This window comes from Xenopus tropicalis, chromosome 6 (assembly GCF_000004195.4).
Source record: "Xenopus tropicalis strain Nigerian chromosome 6, UCB_Xtro_10.0, whole genome shotgun sequence".
Classification (NCBI taxonomy): Eukaryota; Metazoa; Chordata; class Amphibia; order Anura; family Pipidae; genus Xenopus; species Xenopus tropicalis.
In genome coordinates this window covers 51270869-51284218 of record NC_030682.2, presented here as the reverse complement: position 1 = coordinate 51284218, position 13350 = coordinate 51270869, and the positions used below count along the sequence as shown (strand labels likewise).

The window sequence follows — 13350 nt, the reverse complement described above, 5'->3', positions numbered from 1 at the left end:
TAGCACAGCCCCCGGAGGGTCCTTGCTTCTGTTCTGACTTTGCGCTGAATGAGCCATGCAGTGTAGGACTGGGGGAGCGTAGGCAAGAGCTGCAGGGACAAGGCTGCTGCTAAGTCATTCAGCGGTAAGGATTCCATTTGTTCTCTGCTTCATTAGTGCATTTGCTTGTTAGATATGTACAGCTCCTTAATTTAACGCTTCCATGCTGCTCAGTGCAATTGCAAAACAATCATAGATTTATTTTCTTAAAAGAATGTGGTGATGATTTGCAGTTATACTGTTAATAATGAATACCCTGGCCGTCTGAACCCTGTCCCTTTTGTCCTGCCTGCTCTTGTTAGTTTTTTCATTGTGTCTAATTAGCTCATGTATTCCAAATTTTATATGTGCTCAATGCAATGGCCTGGAAAGATCATGGAACTACCTCTCTCTGTGCCATAAGGGCAATGACACATACAGCTACTTGTTGCAGCTACAAAATAGAAAATAATGAGAATTGTCTCTAATTGTGTGTTTGAGCAGAGACATATGTCAGTATTGTCTATGGCAGGGTATTTTTTGGCATTTAATAGCTGCGACAAGTAGTGTCTTAGCCCTTAAGGTCCCCATACACGGGCCGATTCTAGCTGCCGATATCGGTCCCTTAGACTGATTTGGCAGCTAATCTGCCTGTGTATGGGCACTACCGACGGGCCTGCCCGACCGATATCTGGCCTGAAATCGGCCAGATACCGATCGGGCAGGTTAGAAAATCTAGTCGGATCGGGGACCGCATCTGCTCGTTGATGCGGTCCCCGGACCGACTTTGCCTATACCCATAGTTATCATTCGATCGTTTGGCCCCAGGACCAAACAATCGAATTAGCCTGGATTCTCCCGATATCGCCCACCCGTAGGTGGATCTGAAGGTGTATGGGCACTATACGGCTGATGTCCAACAAGTGTGTCAGTGGCCTGAGATAAATCTCTGCTATCACGGGCAACTAACTGCTCCGAAATGCCTTCCCACTGGAACAAATAGGACTGGAAGTCGCGCAAAGTTTTTTCCAGCAGGCAACTTTACTTCGGAAAACCGAAGGGATGCGCAGGCCGTTCCACCGGTGACTCCTATTGTTGCCAGTGGAAAGGCATTTCTGAGCAGTTAGTCACCTGCGATAGCAGAGATTTGTCGTGGGTGACTAACTTGCTCCGTGATGCATCAGCCTTATGGTGGGCAAACATTTGCTTGTTTGATGAGGCTGCTGAACAAGCGAAAACAATGCTGGGGTTACAAAAAGTCAAAGTGAGGACTGCATCTATCAGCCGATTCAGTCCTGATCCATCTAAAAAATCAAACCTTCCCAATCGACACCTGCCTGATTTTCACACAGATATTAGTCAGGTAGGGTATGAGGGGTCCCCATACTCGCCTAGATAAGCTGCCAAATTGGGTTAAAGGATACTAATTGGCAGCTTAAATCTGCCTGTCTTTGGCTACCTTTAGGGCAGTGGTACACGGGGAGATTGTCTTCGGAGGAAACTTCAGCGACTGTGGGACATCGCTGCGACACGTATGCCATCCCACCGGCAATTAACATTCTAGCCAGTGGGATGGCATTGCGGGGAGATTAGTCGTCTGTGACATCAAAGATTTGTCGTGGGGCGACTAATCTCCCTGTGTACCACTGCCCTTACTTGTAACCAGCAGAATAAAAAAAATAGACATTGATCTTTGCTATTAACCAATGTCCTGATCCCTGTGCATTCTGTGCTTAGCTTAGAATTCTAATGGATCATGTGTTAATAACCATTCTTTCAAAACTGGCACTGATTTTGCAAAAAAAATATTTGAAAAAGTGGACAAAGAGGCTGTTCATTTTACCGTGTAATATAAACTTTACAATCTCTCAGGGGATAATGGTGTAGTAGCCAAGGCTATTATGTAGTATGTTCTCTGACTCAGAGTCTAAATGCTGGGAGAACAAATTAGATAACATGCCCATCCTGTATCTTATAACACGCAAATATGGTTACATAGTATTGATGTTATGTATTTATAGTATACTGACTGAATCTATGACACTATGGGGCACATTTACTAACCCACGAACAGGCCGAATGCGTCCGATTGCGTTTTTTTCGTAATGATCGGTATTTTGCGATTTTTTTGGAAAATTGTTGCGACTTTTTCGTTACCAATACGATTTGCGCGAAAAAACGCGAGTTTTTCGTAGCCATTCCGAAAGTTGCGCAAAATCTGGCGATTTTTTCGTAGCGTTAAAACTTGCGCGAAACATCGCGCCTTTTAAGTTTTAACGCTACGAAAAGCTCGCGTTTTTTCGCGCAAATCGTATTGGTAACGAAAAAGTCGCGATAATTTCTGAAAAGTCGTAAAGTCGCCGAAAAAAACGCAAAAAATACGAAAAAGTCGCAAAATGTTCGTTTTCCAATCGGAATTCGTGTCTTAGTAAATCAGCCCCTATGCATTTAAAGGGATAAATTGACTTGTTTTTTTTTTTTAAATGAATTTGTAATACTACGGATTCATTTTATAAAAAGTATTATTAAAATTTTGTTGTTGTGTTTGCTCAGCTGTAGTAAACACTTTTAAGTCTTTTATTCTTAGCTTTTATCCTCTTAGGACCCCTCTGTGCTATTTAGTTAGTAGTTTAGTACATAAACAATAGAATTCCTGTGGTCCATTTATTCAGGCTAATGCCTGTTTAGCTTCCAGCAGTGTTTAAAAGACAAATCTGTTGTTACAGCCAGATCAGGGAGTGTTATCAGAAACTAGTAACCAGTACAAGCAGCTTTTCTCCAGTTTTTTTTCTGCTGCGAAATGCCAAACATTAAATTACAGTACCAAATGGACAGAATTAATTATATTTTTTAGAAATTGATAACATGATTGAGATTTAGCAAGCCCTTATTTACAAAGTGCAAGTAAAATTGGCAGGCTTCACCCTGCTTTGATAACTTGTACATGGAAGCCAGGGTGTATTGGAAATAGCACCCACTTTGAGGAGATGTTACTGCCTTATGGTCACCATAAACTGTAAGATCTGCTCATTTGGTGAGGTCGCCAAGTGAGCGGATCTTCTCCCAATATGCCCACCTACTGGTGGCCAATATCAGCTGATTCAATCGTTTGGCCCTAGGGCCAAAAGATTGAATTAAAATAGCGGGCATAGGCACCATCGGATCAGGGACCTCATCAACGAGCTGATGCTGCCAAATTGGTTTAAATTGCAAGTATGGCCACCTTTAATTACAAAGGAAAAAGAAATGATTTATTATTGCATTTGGGACATTAAGAATCCAGTGCGAGTTACCAGTGGGTGCAAGGCAGCCCTGTCCTTACAAACTGCCATAGGGTAGGAATTAATACAGGGCTCTTTTACGCCTTGTACTGGGCACACCTCCTTAACCTGTGTGCCTCAGTGATGTTCAAGTTATGGGTGGGAGAGGGGGATACTTAAATAACTACCACCACTAATGGATACAGTGCTGCTAAATTCACTGGGAAACAGACCTGCAACTTTGGGCATTAACCACAGGACAGGGTGCACCCTGCTCCAAGGGTAGTAAATGAACCCCTTAATGTGTTGCACCTTCACATGCAACTGACATTCATTTTATGAAGAGGATACTATTGCTGTTTCTTATGACTAAGAAAAATTGCACCACAACAAAAAAATAACCCACTGCATTGTAGGTAAAAATCATGGCATGTTGTGTGCATTTTTGCTCCTAGTACTTTGTGTTTTTATTTATCAATGAGCAAGAAGATGTTCTTATTTTCTCCAGAGTTGACTTCCCATTGATTGCAAAGGGATATCACCCCGTGACCAATGTATATCCATGATTTTCACGGCTACAAAGCTGTTAGATGTGTAAATGGTATATCCTTATAATTGGTGTATATGTGTCAGTGGCGTAACTATAGAGGAAGTAGACCCCGAACCGCAGGGTCAGCTTCCTCTATAGCCAGTTTTCTACAAAGAAAATTGGGGTGCGTAAAGTTTGTAGTGCGTGCCAGGCCCTCCCAAGATTCTTTGTGTGGGGGCCAGCAGCATTTTATTACACCACTGACATGTAGCTTTTCTTCGGACTGAATCCTCTACTTTTGTTACATATTCACTAGAGAGGTTTTAGGTCCTATATCTCAGAAATAATTCTAGCCAAAACTGCAGTGCTGATTGTCAAATGATGCTTTTCTTAAATTGGATACATTTTAAATGAATCCAGAATATATGTTTTGTGCTGGTAAAAGCTCATTGCTAAGTTGCTCCTTTTTGTGTATTGGTGCAGGAATGCCTTCGAAAGTGAAAATTCCTCTAATAATTTCGCTGCTGTTTTTAATAATCAGTGTGTCGGTTATTATTGCAATTGCGTATGTACAAAAACATCATGAGCGATCCCTCTCTCCTGGCCTAAAGGTATGTAACATCAGGGCTTTCGTGACTATATCTTGCCCAGCCAATTCCAATTACTGTATATACTCGAGTATAAGCCTAGTTTTTCAGCACCCAAAATGTGCTCAAAAAGTCACCCTCGGCTTATACTCGAGTTGGGTGCCATGGGTCCCTCCAAACTAGCACCCTCTGTCCTTTGTGTGCAAATTAGGCCCCCCGCAACCAGACCCTCCGGTGCCCTGGCCCGCACCCAAATTCATCTTCATCTACCATCCTCACCTGTAACATTCTGCACTAGACATTGCACTTTATATTCTGTATAAACTATATATAGTTTTGAAGGATTTTAACTCTTTGTGTTTTAGCTTGGTTGCTGAGTGCTCTTAAGGTATCATTGTTGACCCTTCACTTACAGAGCTAGTTTACAGTTTTCATTTGAAATAAATATTGAAAACATATACCCCACTGATGCCTCATTTAATGTAATTTTATTGGTATTTATTTTGATTGTTAAAACTTAGCAGTAGCTGCTGCATTTCCCACCCTAGGCTTATACTCGAGTCAATAAGTTTTTCCAGTTTTCTTAGGTAAAATTAGGTACCTCGGCTTATATTCGGATCGGCTTATACTTGAGTATATACGGTATACTAAAGACAAAGAAACCTAGACTAGATACCAGTCAGGGCTAGGGGTTATTAGTCACTTTGCAAAACATTCCCTCTTTTCTGTTATGAAAGCTTTGGTTGAAGTAAGCTAATACAGGTATGCAACCTTTTATCCAGAATACTTGGGATGTGGGCTTTTCCGGATAAGGGATCTTTCTGTAATTAGGATCACCATGCCTTAATTTTACTAAAAAATAATTTAAACATTAAATAGACTCAATAGGATTGGTTTGCCTCCAATAAGGATTAAATATATCTTAAGGTGGCCACACACGTGGCGATTTTAGATCTTTCGTGCGACCATCGGTCGCGATGGTCGCACGAAAGATCGTACAATCTGCCACTAACTGTTCAGGACTGAAACGGCAGATAAGGAGGTAGAAACAATAGGATTTCTACCTCCTTCTGCCGATTCAGCCCTGATGGCAGATTTTGCTCAGGCGCCTTCTATGGCGCCCGATTAAAATCTTTTAACCGGCCCGATCGGTGAGTCGACCGATATCAGCAGCTTCCTGCGATATCGGTCGACTCACCGACTTGCCATGCACGCACCAAATATCGTACGGAACGAGGTTTTGTATGATATTATCGGTGCTTGTATGGCCAGCTTTAGTTTGGATCAAGTACAAGGTACTGTTTTATTATTACAGAAAAAAAGGAAATTATTTTAAAAAATTTGAATTATTTGATTAAAATCAGTCAAAGTTTTTTGGATAAGGGGTTTCCCATAACAGATCCTTTTCTGGATCTCCATTACTTAAGTCTGCAAAAAAAAATCATGTAAACATTAACTAAACCCAATAGGATTGTTTTGCTTCCAATAAGGATTCATTCCGTCTTAGTTGGGATCAAGTAAATCCCCAGATAAACCCTGCACACCGGAAAAAACTTTTCCAGGGAGGTATTATAGTAAAAAAAAATTTTTATTTATCAAATCATTATGCAGCCAAAATATTGCATTTTAAACAGTATAATATCCATCAATAAACAATACATACCACCCAATGAAAAAACTGAACAAAAGGATATGATATGATACTCTGGATGAGAGAATACCCCAACGTTTCGGCTCAAACGCCTTTGTCAAGGGAGCTCTGGGATCAAGTAACATAGTAAGTTACGTTGAAAATGAAGTCTATGGGACATGGCTTCCCGTAATTCAAAACTTTCTGGATAACGTGTTTCCGAATAACAGATTCCATACCTGTATTGCCCGTGCATGTGTGATGTTATGTAAGCCCCAACTTGAGCCAGGGCAGGACTCATAACAGCAGTGTGGACTTTCTGCCAAAACCCATGGAACCTGCATACTATACCATCATGTAGTATTTTCAGATCCTCATTCAAACTTTTATGAAATCAGTCAAACCAGTAGCCACTAATCTAGTTAAGATTATTAAATGATCAATGTACTAAATAAGCTGCATAGCTCCCCATGGGAACTTTGTTTCTATTTTGGCCCCTAAAATGCTTTGGTGAACTGGCTAAAGACCATTTTTCAGTAGAAGGCTGATAACTTCTGGTCTGGTGCAAAGATCAGTTAAAAAAGGGCTATGAGGCTATGATTGATAGCCTGCCTATGTGGTAGGCGAGCCCAAGAGCAGTTGGACCTTTTTCATGTTATACTGGTTAATTAGTCTCTAGTGTCGTCTTGGCAACAACCTCCTCTTGTTTTAGTATGCACACTAATGATACAGTGGTCCTATTTGGAAGCAACTTAGCAAATAGCTTCCCCCCTCCTTTGCAAACACTCCCCGGTGCTCATTTATTGGGTGCATCTGCCAGTTTATGGCCCCACTGGTTACATAATCACAGTGTTTACCACTGACACCCTAAATGTTCAAAAGTATTATGCCAAAATTTGCCCTTTTTTGCCACAAAATCGCCTTATTATCCTTATAAATATGCCTTTTAGTATGAAGTCTCACTTCTTCACCAGAAAGAGCTCAGTGTTTGAGAGGCTGGAGTGTGCTGTTTATTTGCATAATAAAAAGGCATACACAGCACAGAGTTGCAAAAGACTTAATTTCAGCCATAGAAATTAACCAGCAGATATGGTTTGTGGCACTAACATAACTATTAGCCCCAGGGATGAGCAGCCAGGCCCTTCCACCCTCCCACGGATGCCGTTTTCACTGTGGATTCGCATCTGCACGAGCATCCGGAAGGCCCTGAGAAGTTGTGGGCTCAAGTGCAATCGCACCCCCAGCAGTTGTGTCTTTGGTTTGTGGGGTCAAGCCTACCTTCAACAGATTTTTCTGTTACATAGTAATGTCCTGCCAGGCACCCATGGGACATATCACATCACAGTTCATTGGACATTAAGCTTGGAAGTTTTGGTTATTGCTGGCAGATGAGCCCCATAATGGTCTTCCCTATCCAATTCATAACAGCTTGGGCCCCTAACAGGAGTCCATCTTGCCCTCTGACGGCAGCCTAATACAGTTTGGCCTACATAGGCAGAACTGTGGCATGGGAACCAAACAATTCTGTTTGGAATATGATCATATACACAAGCTCATGTGGTAAGCAGCTAAATTCTGAAGAATACATCATTATAAAGTTTAATTACCATCATCAAAAAAATTACAGACAAAAAGCTCATTATTTTTAAGTGAAGCATAATAGCATATTAAAGAGAGTTTTCTATAGTTAGCTAAGCCTTTTTATTCTTGCAATGCAAATGTGGTCTGTTGATAATTCTGCGAGTTTATCGCATCACGCTTTTTTATTTCACATACAATAAATGAAAAATGAAAGAACATTAACACTGAGTGTTTTGTTACTTTAGTATGGGATCGTTCTGGATGCAGGATCATCTCGGACCACCATATATGTGTATCAGTGGCCTGCTGAAAAAGAAAACAATACTGGAGTGGTAGATCAGACTCTGAAGTGCAATGTTAAAGGTAAGAATAAAATACAGTTTTTTCAGTGTCTTGAAAAGAAAGAGCTGATATTGTATAGTTGCAGTTAATGGAATTTACTCTGCTTGTCTGTGCATGATCATGTAACTGTTTGCTTTAGGCTATACAGTAGGTGTGACATACTGATTACAGTAATAATTTACACTGGTTTTAATATTGTTTTGAGGCATTCTATATCAAGCCTTTTGAAATAAACTCAATTTTTTAAAATGAGCTCATTCAGTCGAGCTAATGTTAAAAAAGGGGCATAAACACTTTCTGAACTTGCAGATATAAATGTAAATGTATTTTATTTCTACACAGACATACTGGATTCTACAGATTGAATGGAATCCATAAAAGGCTGTCAGTGTGTTTGCTGTCAGTGGGACAAATCTGCACATGGGCAGTAACCTATAGTTACCAAATAGTGATTGGCTTTTTTCAGGCAGCTGAAATTTGAACAATAAAAGGAAACATTTGATTAGGTACCATAGATAACTGCCCAGGGACAAACTTGCCCAGAGTTTTTAAATAAGCCAGTGTATGTTTTCCAGTTCCCCGCCTCCCTAGAGTCCCACTGTAATGTAGCGCCACCCTTATCTTGTACCATGTAAGGGCTCTGGCACACGGGAAGATTAGTCGCCTGCGACAAATCTCCCTGTTCGCGGAGGACTAATCTCCCCGAAATGCCATCCCACCGGCGAAAATGTAAATCGCCGGTGGGATGGCATACGCGGCAGCGCAATTTTAGTGAAATCGCGGAAGTTTCCTCTCAAGCCAACTTCCGCGATCTCCCCGTGTGCCAGAGCCCTAAAGTGACAGATTCTGGGACATCTACTTTTTTTTAAGCACCACCCATTATGGAAGGCAGAGAGACTTCAAGTCCCAGAATCCATCACTTTTCAGTGGAATAGAGGAAGGGGGTCGCATAACACTCTCAGCATAAGGGGTTTTGTGAAGCAGTTTGTTGGGATTATCATGCTGTCCTTTAATCTAGGGAATTATTTATGTTTGTCTAAACACATTTATATTTATATCTAGAATTTCAGATAGTGTTTGGGCACCTTTTGTATATACTCTTTTTAAACTAAAAGCAAGTAAATGCTTCCCAGTTGCATGATATCACGGCTGCTTTCAGTACTTGTGGTCTGTCTACATCTAATCAGGGATCGTCTACCTATCATTGGCTGGAGGCTGAATTACTGATTGCTTAAAGTATTGGCAACTAGCAGCTCTTGCAAATCATCTGTCTCAGGAACCCGCTAGACTTTTCCTCCTGATTCAGATTCAGAGGTTTGAACATTTCTTTATACTACCAATAGGGAAGAAAGACATTTGACATAAGGAATATCAATTTGTATATAGGAGAATGAGGTAACTATATCCATAGGGCAGATTTCTCGAACAGCTTGGTCCCATAACAGAGGCCATGGTACTGAACTTTGGCTTCACTTGACTTGATTCCTATCTTGACACCTGTTTACCACCCCTCTGAATGTTTTCCTATTGTAGATGAAGCTACTTAAAGGAGAAGGAAAAGCTAATAAAGAGTTAATCTCTAGCTGCAGGCATACCTTCAGTTCTCTCAATAGTGCCCTTAAGTCTCCCCATATTTCTCCTGTTCAGATGATCAGAAGCCAAACAGGAAGAAAAAACGCTGAGCTGTGTAAAGAAAGTTCCCATAATGCCTCACTCCTGCCCCCGAGACCAAGTGTATATGCTCAGTTAGTAAGACTATGGGGCACATTTACTTACTCACGAACGGGCCGAATGCGTCCGATTGAGTTTTTTTTGTAATGATCGGTATTTGGCGATTTTTCGGAAAATTGTGGCGACTTTTTCGTTGCCATTCCGAATGTTGCGCAAAATCTGGCGATTTTTTTCGTAGCGTTACTACTTGTGTGAAAAGTTGCGACTTTTTCGTAGCCTTCGCGCCGAGTACGAAAGATTCGGATTCATTCAAGCTTCAGTATGGTGACTTTCCTTGGGCCAGGTTGGAGCTGCAGGGTGCCATTGAGTCCTATGGGAGGCTTCCAAAATCATGCTAAGTCTGAAAGTTTCGCCCACCGCTTACAAGCGCTCAATACGAACAAGTCGCGACAAGATACGAGCGCATCGTAATGGCTACGAAAAACTCGCGTTTTTTCACGCAAATCGTATTGGTAACGAAAAAGTCGCGACAATTTCCGAAAAGCCGTAAAGGCGCCAAAAAAAAAGCAAAAAATACGAAAAAGTCGCAAAATGTTCGTTTTCCAATCTGAATTTTTCCAATTCGGATTTGTGGGTTAGTAAATGTGCCCCTATGAGTCAGCTTCCTGCTGATTGGCTCAGATCCACATTCCTAAGAGGGGGAGTGAGTTCTTAGCATTCTTGAGGGAGGGGGGAGCATGAGAGGGGAGAGAGCTGCATGTCTCTGGCACAGGAAATACAGACACAAGAAATCTTTTGACAGAGAAGTCAGTGCAGCGTTTCTGTGAGTGCTTATGACTGTATTTACATAGACCTTTCTGATAAAGCTTACTTAGTTTTTACCATTCTTTCTCCTTTAAGCCCCATGTATAGATTTAAAGTACAGGTATGGGATCCGTTATCCGGAAACCCGTTATCCAGAAAGTTCCAAATTACGGAATGGCCCTCTCCAGATTCCATTATAAGCAAATAATTCTAATTTGTTTAAATGATTTCCTTTTTCTCTGTAATAATAAAACAGCACCTGTACTTGATCTCAACTAAGATAGAATCAATCCTTATTGGAGGCAAAACAATTCTGTTGGATTTATTCATCATTTAAATGATTTTTTAGCAGACTTAACCTATATACTCGAGTATAAGCCGAGTTTTCCAGCACTCAAAATGTGCAAAAAAAGGAACCCTCGGCTTATACTCGAGGCAAGTAGCAAAGGCAGCGCACCGGGCAAACGGCGCGCATGCACAGCACGTCGCACACGGGAAGGGGGTGCACGTGACGTGACATCTGTGCATGCGCGACGGATGCCCAATGCGCGCCCGATGGCTGGAGAGGTAATACGGCACTGCCTTTGCTACTTGCAACCTGGGTCCACTACAAGGTAAGGCATATTAAGTTGCTGGCTTTGATATTTTGTGGAAAAAGGACTTTAGTACTCAGACTTAAGGTTCATGATTTTTGGAAAATGTCCTCCCTGCTAAGCAAGGGTTGACAGTGAATTATTACAAAGAAAGAGGGAAGTATGGCTGATAACGCCCTTAAATAATTTAGTTCCTAATGGGTTAAATAGGAACTATGATCGATATGTGTTACTATGAGTACAGGATAACGTGTGCACTGCTTTCCAATTTTTGCCCCCTTCTTCAAGTGCTGATATACCTAAAAAGCAGCTGCTCTAAAGTCTTTGCATTACCAGGGCTAATTAAATACAATAATGTTGCACAAACTAAGGTGGCTTTAACACAAGCCAGTTTTCTTATGGCCGGTCATTTTGAGTGTTTGAGAGACTGGATATACAGTATGTTATTTTGCCAAACTCAAGGGTGGTTCTGGATGCTTCTCAGCTGGCCAAAATACACAGGTGGAGAAAATGCCCAATTTATCTACTATGAACTGATTGGTCAGTGTGTGGTCAGCTCAATGCAACTTCACTTCTTTTACGTTTAGCATCATATAAAGTAAACATATTTAGCAGTGTTTAGCACCGGATGCCCGGTGCGTGCCCATACTTTAGCTGTCCACTGGGCTTTCCTTGTGTGTGCTCAGGGAGGAAAGTGTATGCACCGCGTCTACAAACACATACCTACCAATCAGAAGGTAGCGTTTAACTTAGTAAACTTAGCATATTTTGTTGCATTCCTTATTAATATATTATTATTTTTTCATCTGCAAAAGTTTTTTCTATCTTCCATGATGATGGTAGGGTTTTGTGCAGGTGTGTTAAAAGTAATGGATGCCTAGGCTTATACTCGAGTCAATAAGTTTTTCCAGTTTTCTTAGGTAAAATTAGGTACCTCGGCTTATATTTGGATCGGCTTATACTCGAGTACATACGGTAATGTATGGAGATCCAAATTACGGAAAGATCCCTTATCCGGAAAACCCCAGGTCCCGAGCATTCGGGATAACAGGTCCCGAGCATTCGGGATAACAGGTCCCATACCTGTACAACAGAATCCTACTGTCACTACCCATTTTGCACCTAAGTATTCATATATAGATGCATTCTTGTAGTCTAGCCTGCTTTACTGTGCCTAAAAATAAGTGTTTCACAGTTGTCAAGTTTTCTACTTTAGAAACAATATCCCATGGTAGGAACAATATTTAAAGTTTATCTGGACCTTGTTAGCCATGATCTGTTTAGGTGTTGTTGTTACAATATGCCTAGTGTGGGGCACAAACTTCCCAAGCTAATCTATGGACTAGGATTACATGCTCATGTTCTAGAAAGGAACACTTTATCACTTCAGAACTGCTTTCCCAGTTAATAAAACTAGTCCTAGTTTGTGTTAATGTGATTGGGACCTGCTCCATTGGGGCATGGACTGATGAAAATATTGTATGGTCTGTAAAGGGATGTGCAATATGTTGGCACTCTACATATAAAGGATAATAATATTGGTTGCCATTATCTGCCAAATTTTTGTTACATGAAACTAAGTTCTTAAGAACGTGGGTATGATTGCGCATCAGCTGCTTTTCAACTGATGTCACAATGTCTTACTTATTTTTTGAATCCTGTCCATTTTGCCAGACATTAATTATAGAAAAAAAACATAGTTTAACCATAGAACCCTTGTGCTGGTGCTTTTCACTTAAAACCGGAGGAAGGCATAACCTCTCAGAATGGCCCTGATCCCCATACCTGTACTGTAACAGCTGAGCTGCACAGTGGGTTGGTGATCAAAATAAATAGCAGTTCCTGTGTTGTATTGGGGATTCACGCTTACCCACAACAACAAATACACCAAGTTAGTCCAAAACTCTTGATGGATAGCTCTCTATTATTTGCAAAAAACTTATCTGTAACATGAAAACTAAAGTACATGAAAAATGGGTCTTATCATTAGTATTCCATCTTCCATTAGCATTACTCAATAGAAACAGTTTCACATACATTATTAATACATGAATACAAAACAGTGCATGCCTTTGCATGTTTTATACCTTAGCACAAATTAAGCAATGGACAGGAGACATGCTATTAGCTTCACCCCACTTAACAGAACTAAGGGGCTGATTTACTTACCCACGAACGGGTCGAATGGAGTCCGATTGCGTTTTTTTCGTAATGATCGGTACTTTGCGATTTTTTCGTATGTTTTGCGATTTTTTCGGATTCTTTACGAATTTTTCGGATCCAATACGATTTTTGCGTAAAAACGCGAGTTTTCCTATCCATTACGAAAGTTGCG

The 13350-nt window shown here is 40.9% G+C and overlaps 1 protein-coding gene across 1 annotated transcript in view; it reads left to right on the top strand.

Annotated features, from left to right (window-relative positions):
* The first annotated feature begins 33 nt into the window (after positions 1-33).
* entpd3 (ectonucleoside triphosphate diphosphohydrolase 3) overlaps positions 34-13350 on the top strand; it is a 30394-nt gene continuing 17077 nt past the window's right edge. The window contains 3 exon segments of the mRNA NM_001102938.1: positions 34-124; positions 4291-4418; positions 7851-7968. Coding sequence (NP_001096408.1) covers positions 4293-4418; positions 7851-7968 — 244 coding nt within the window. The 5' untranslated portion in view covers positions 34-124; positions 4291-4292.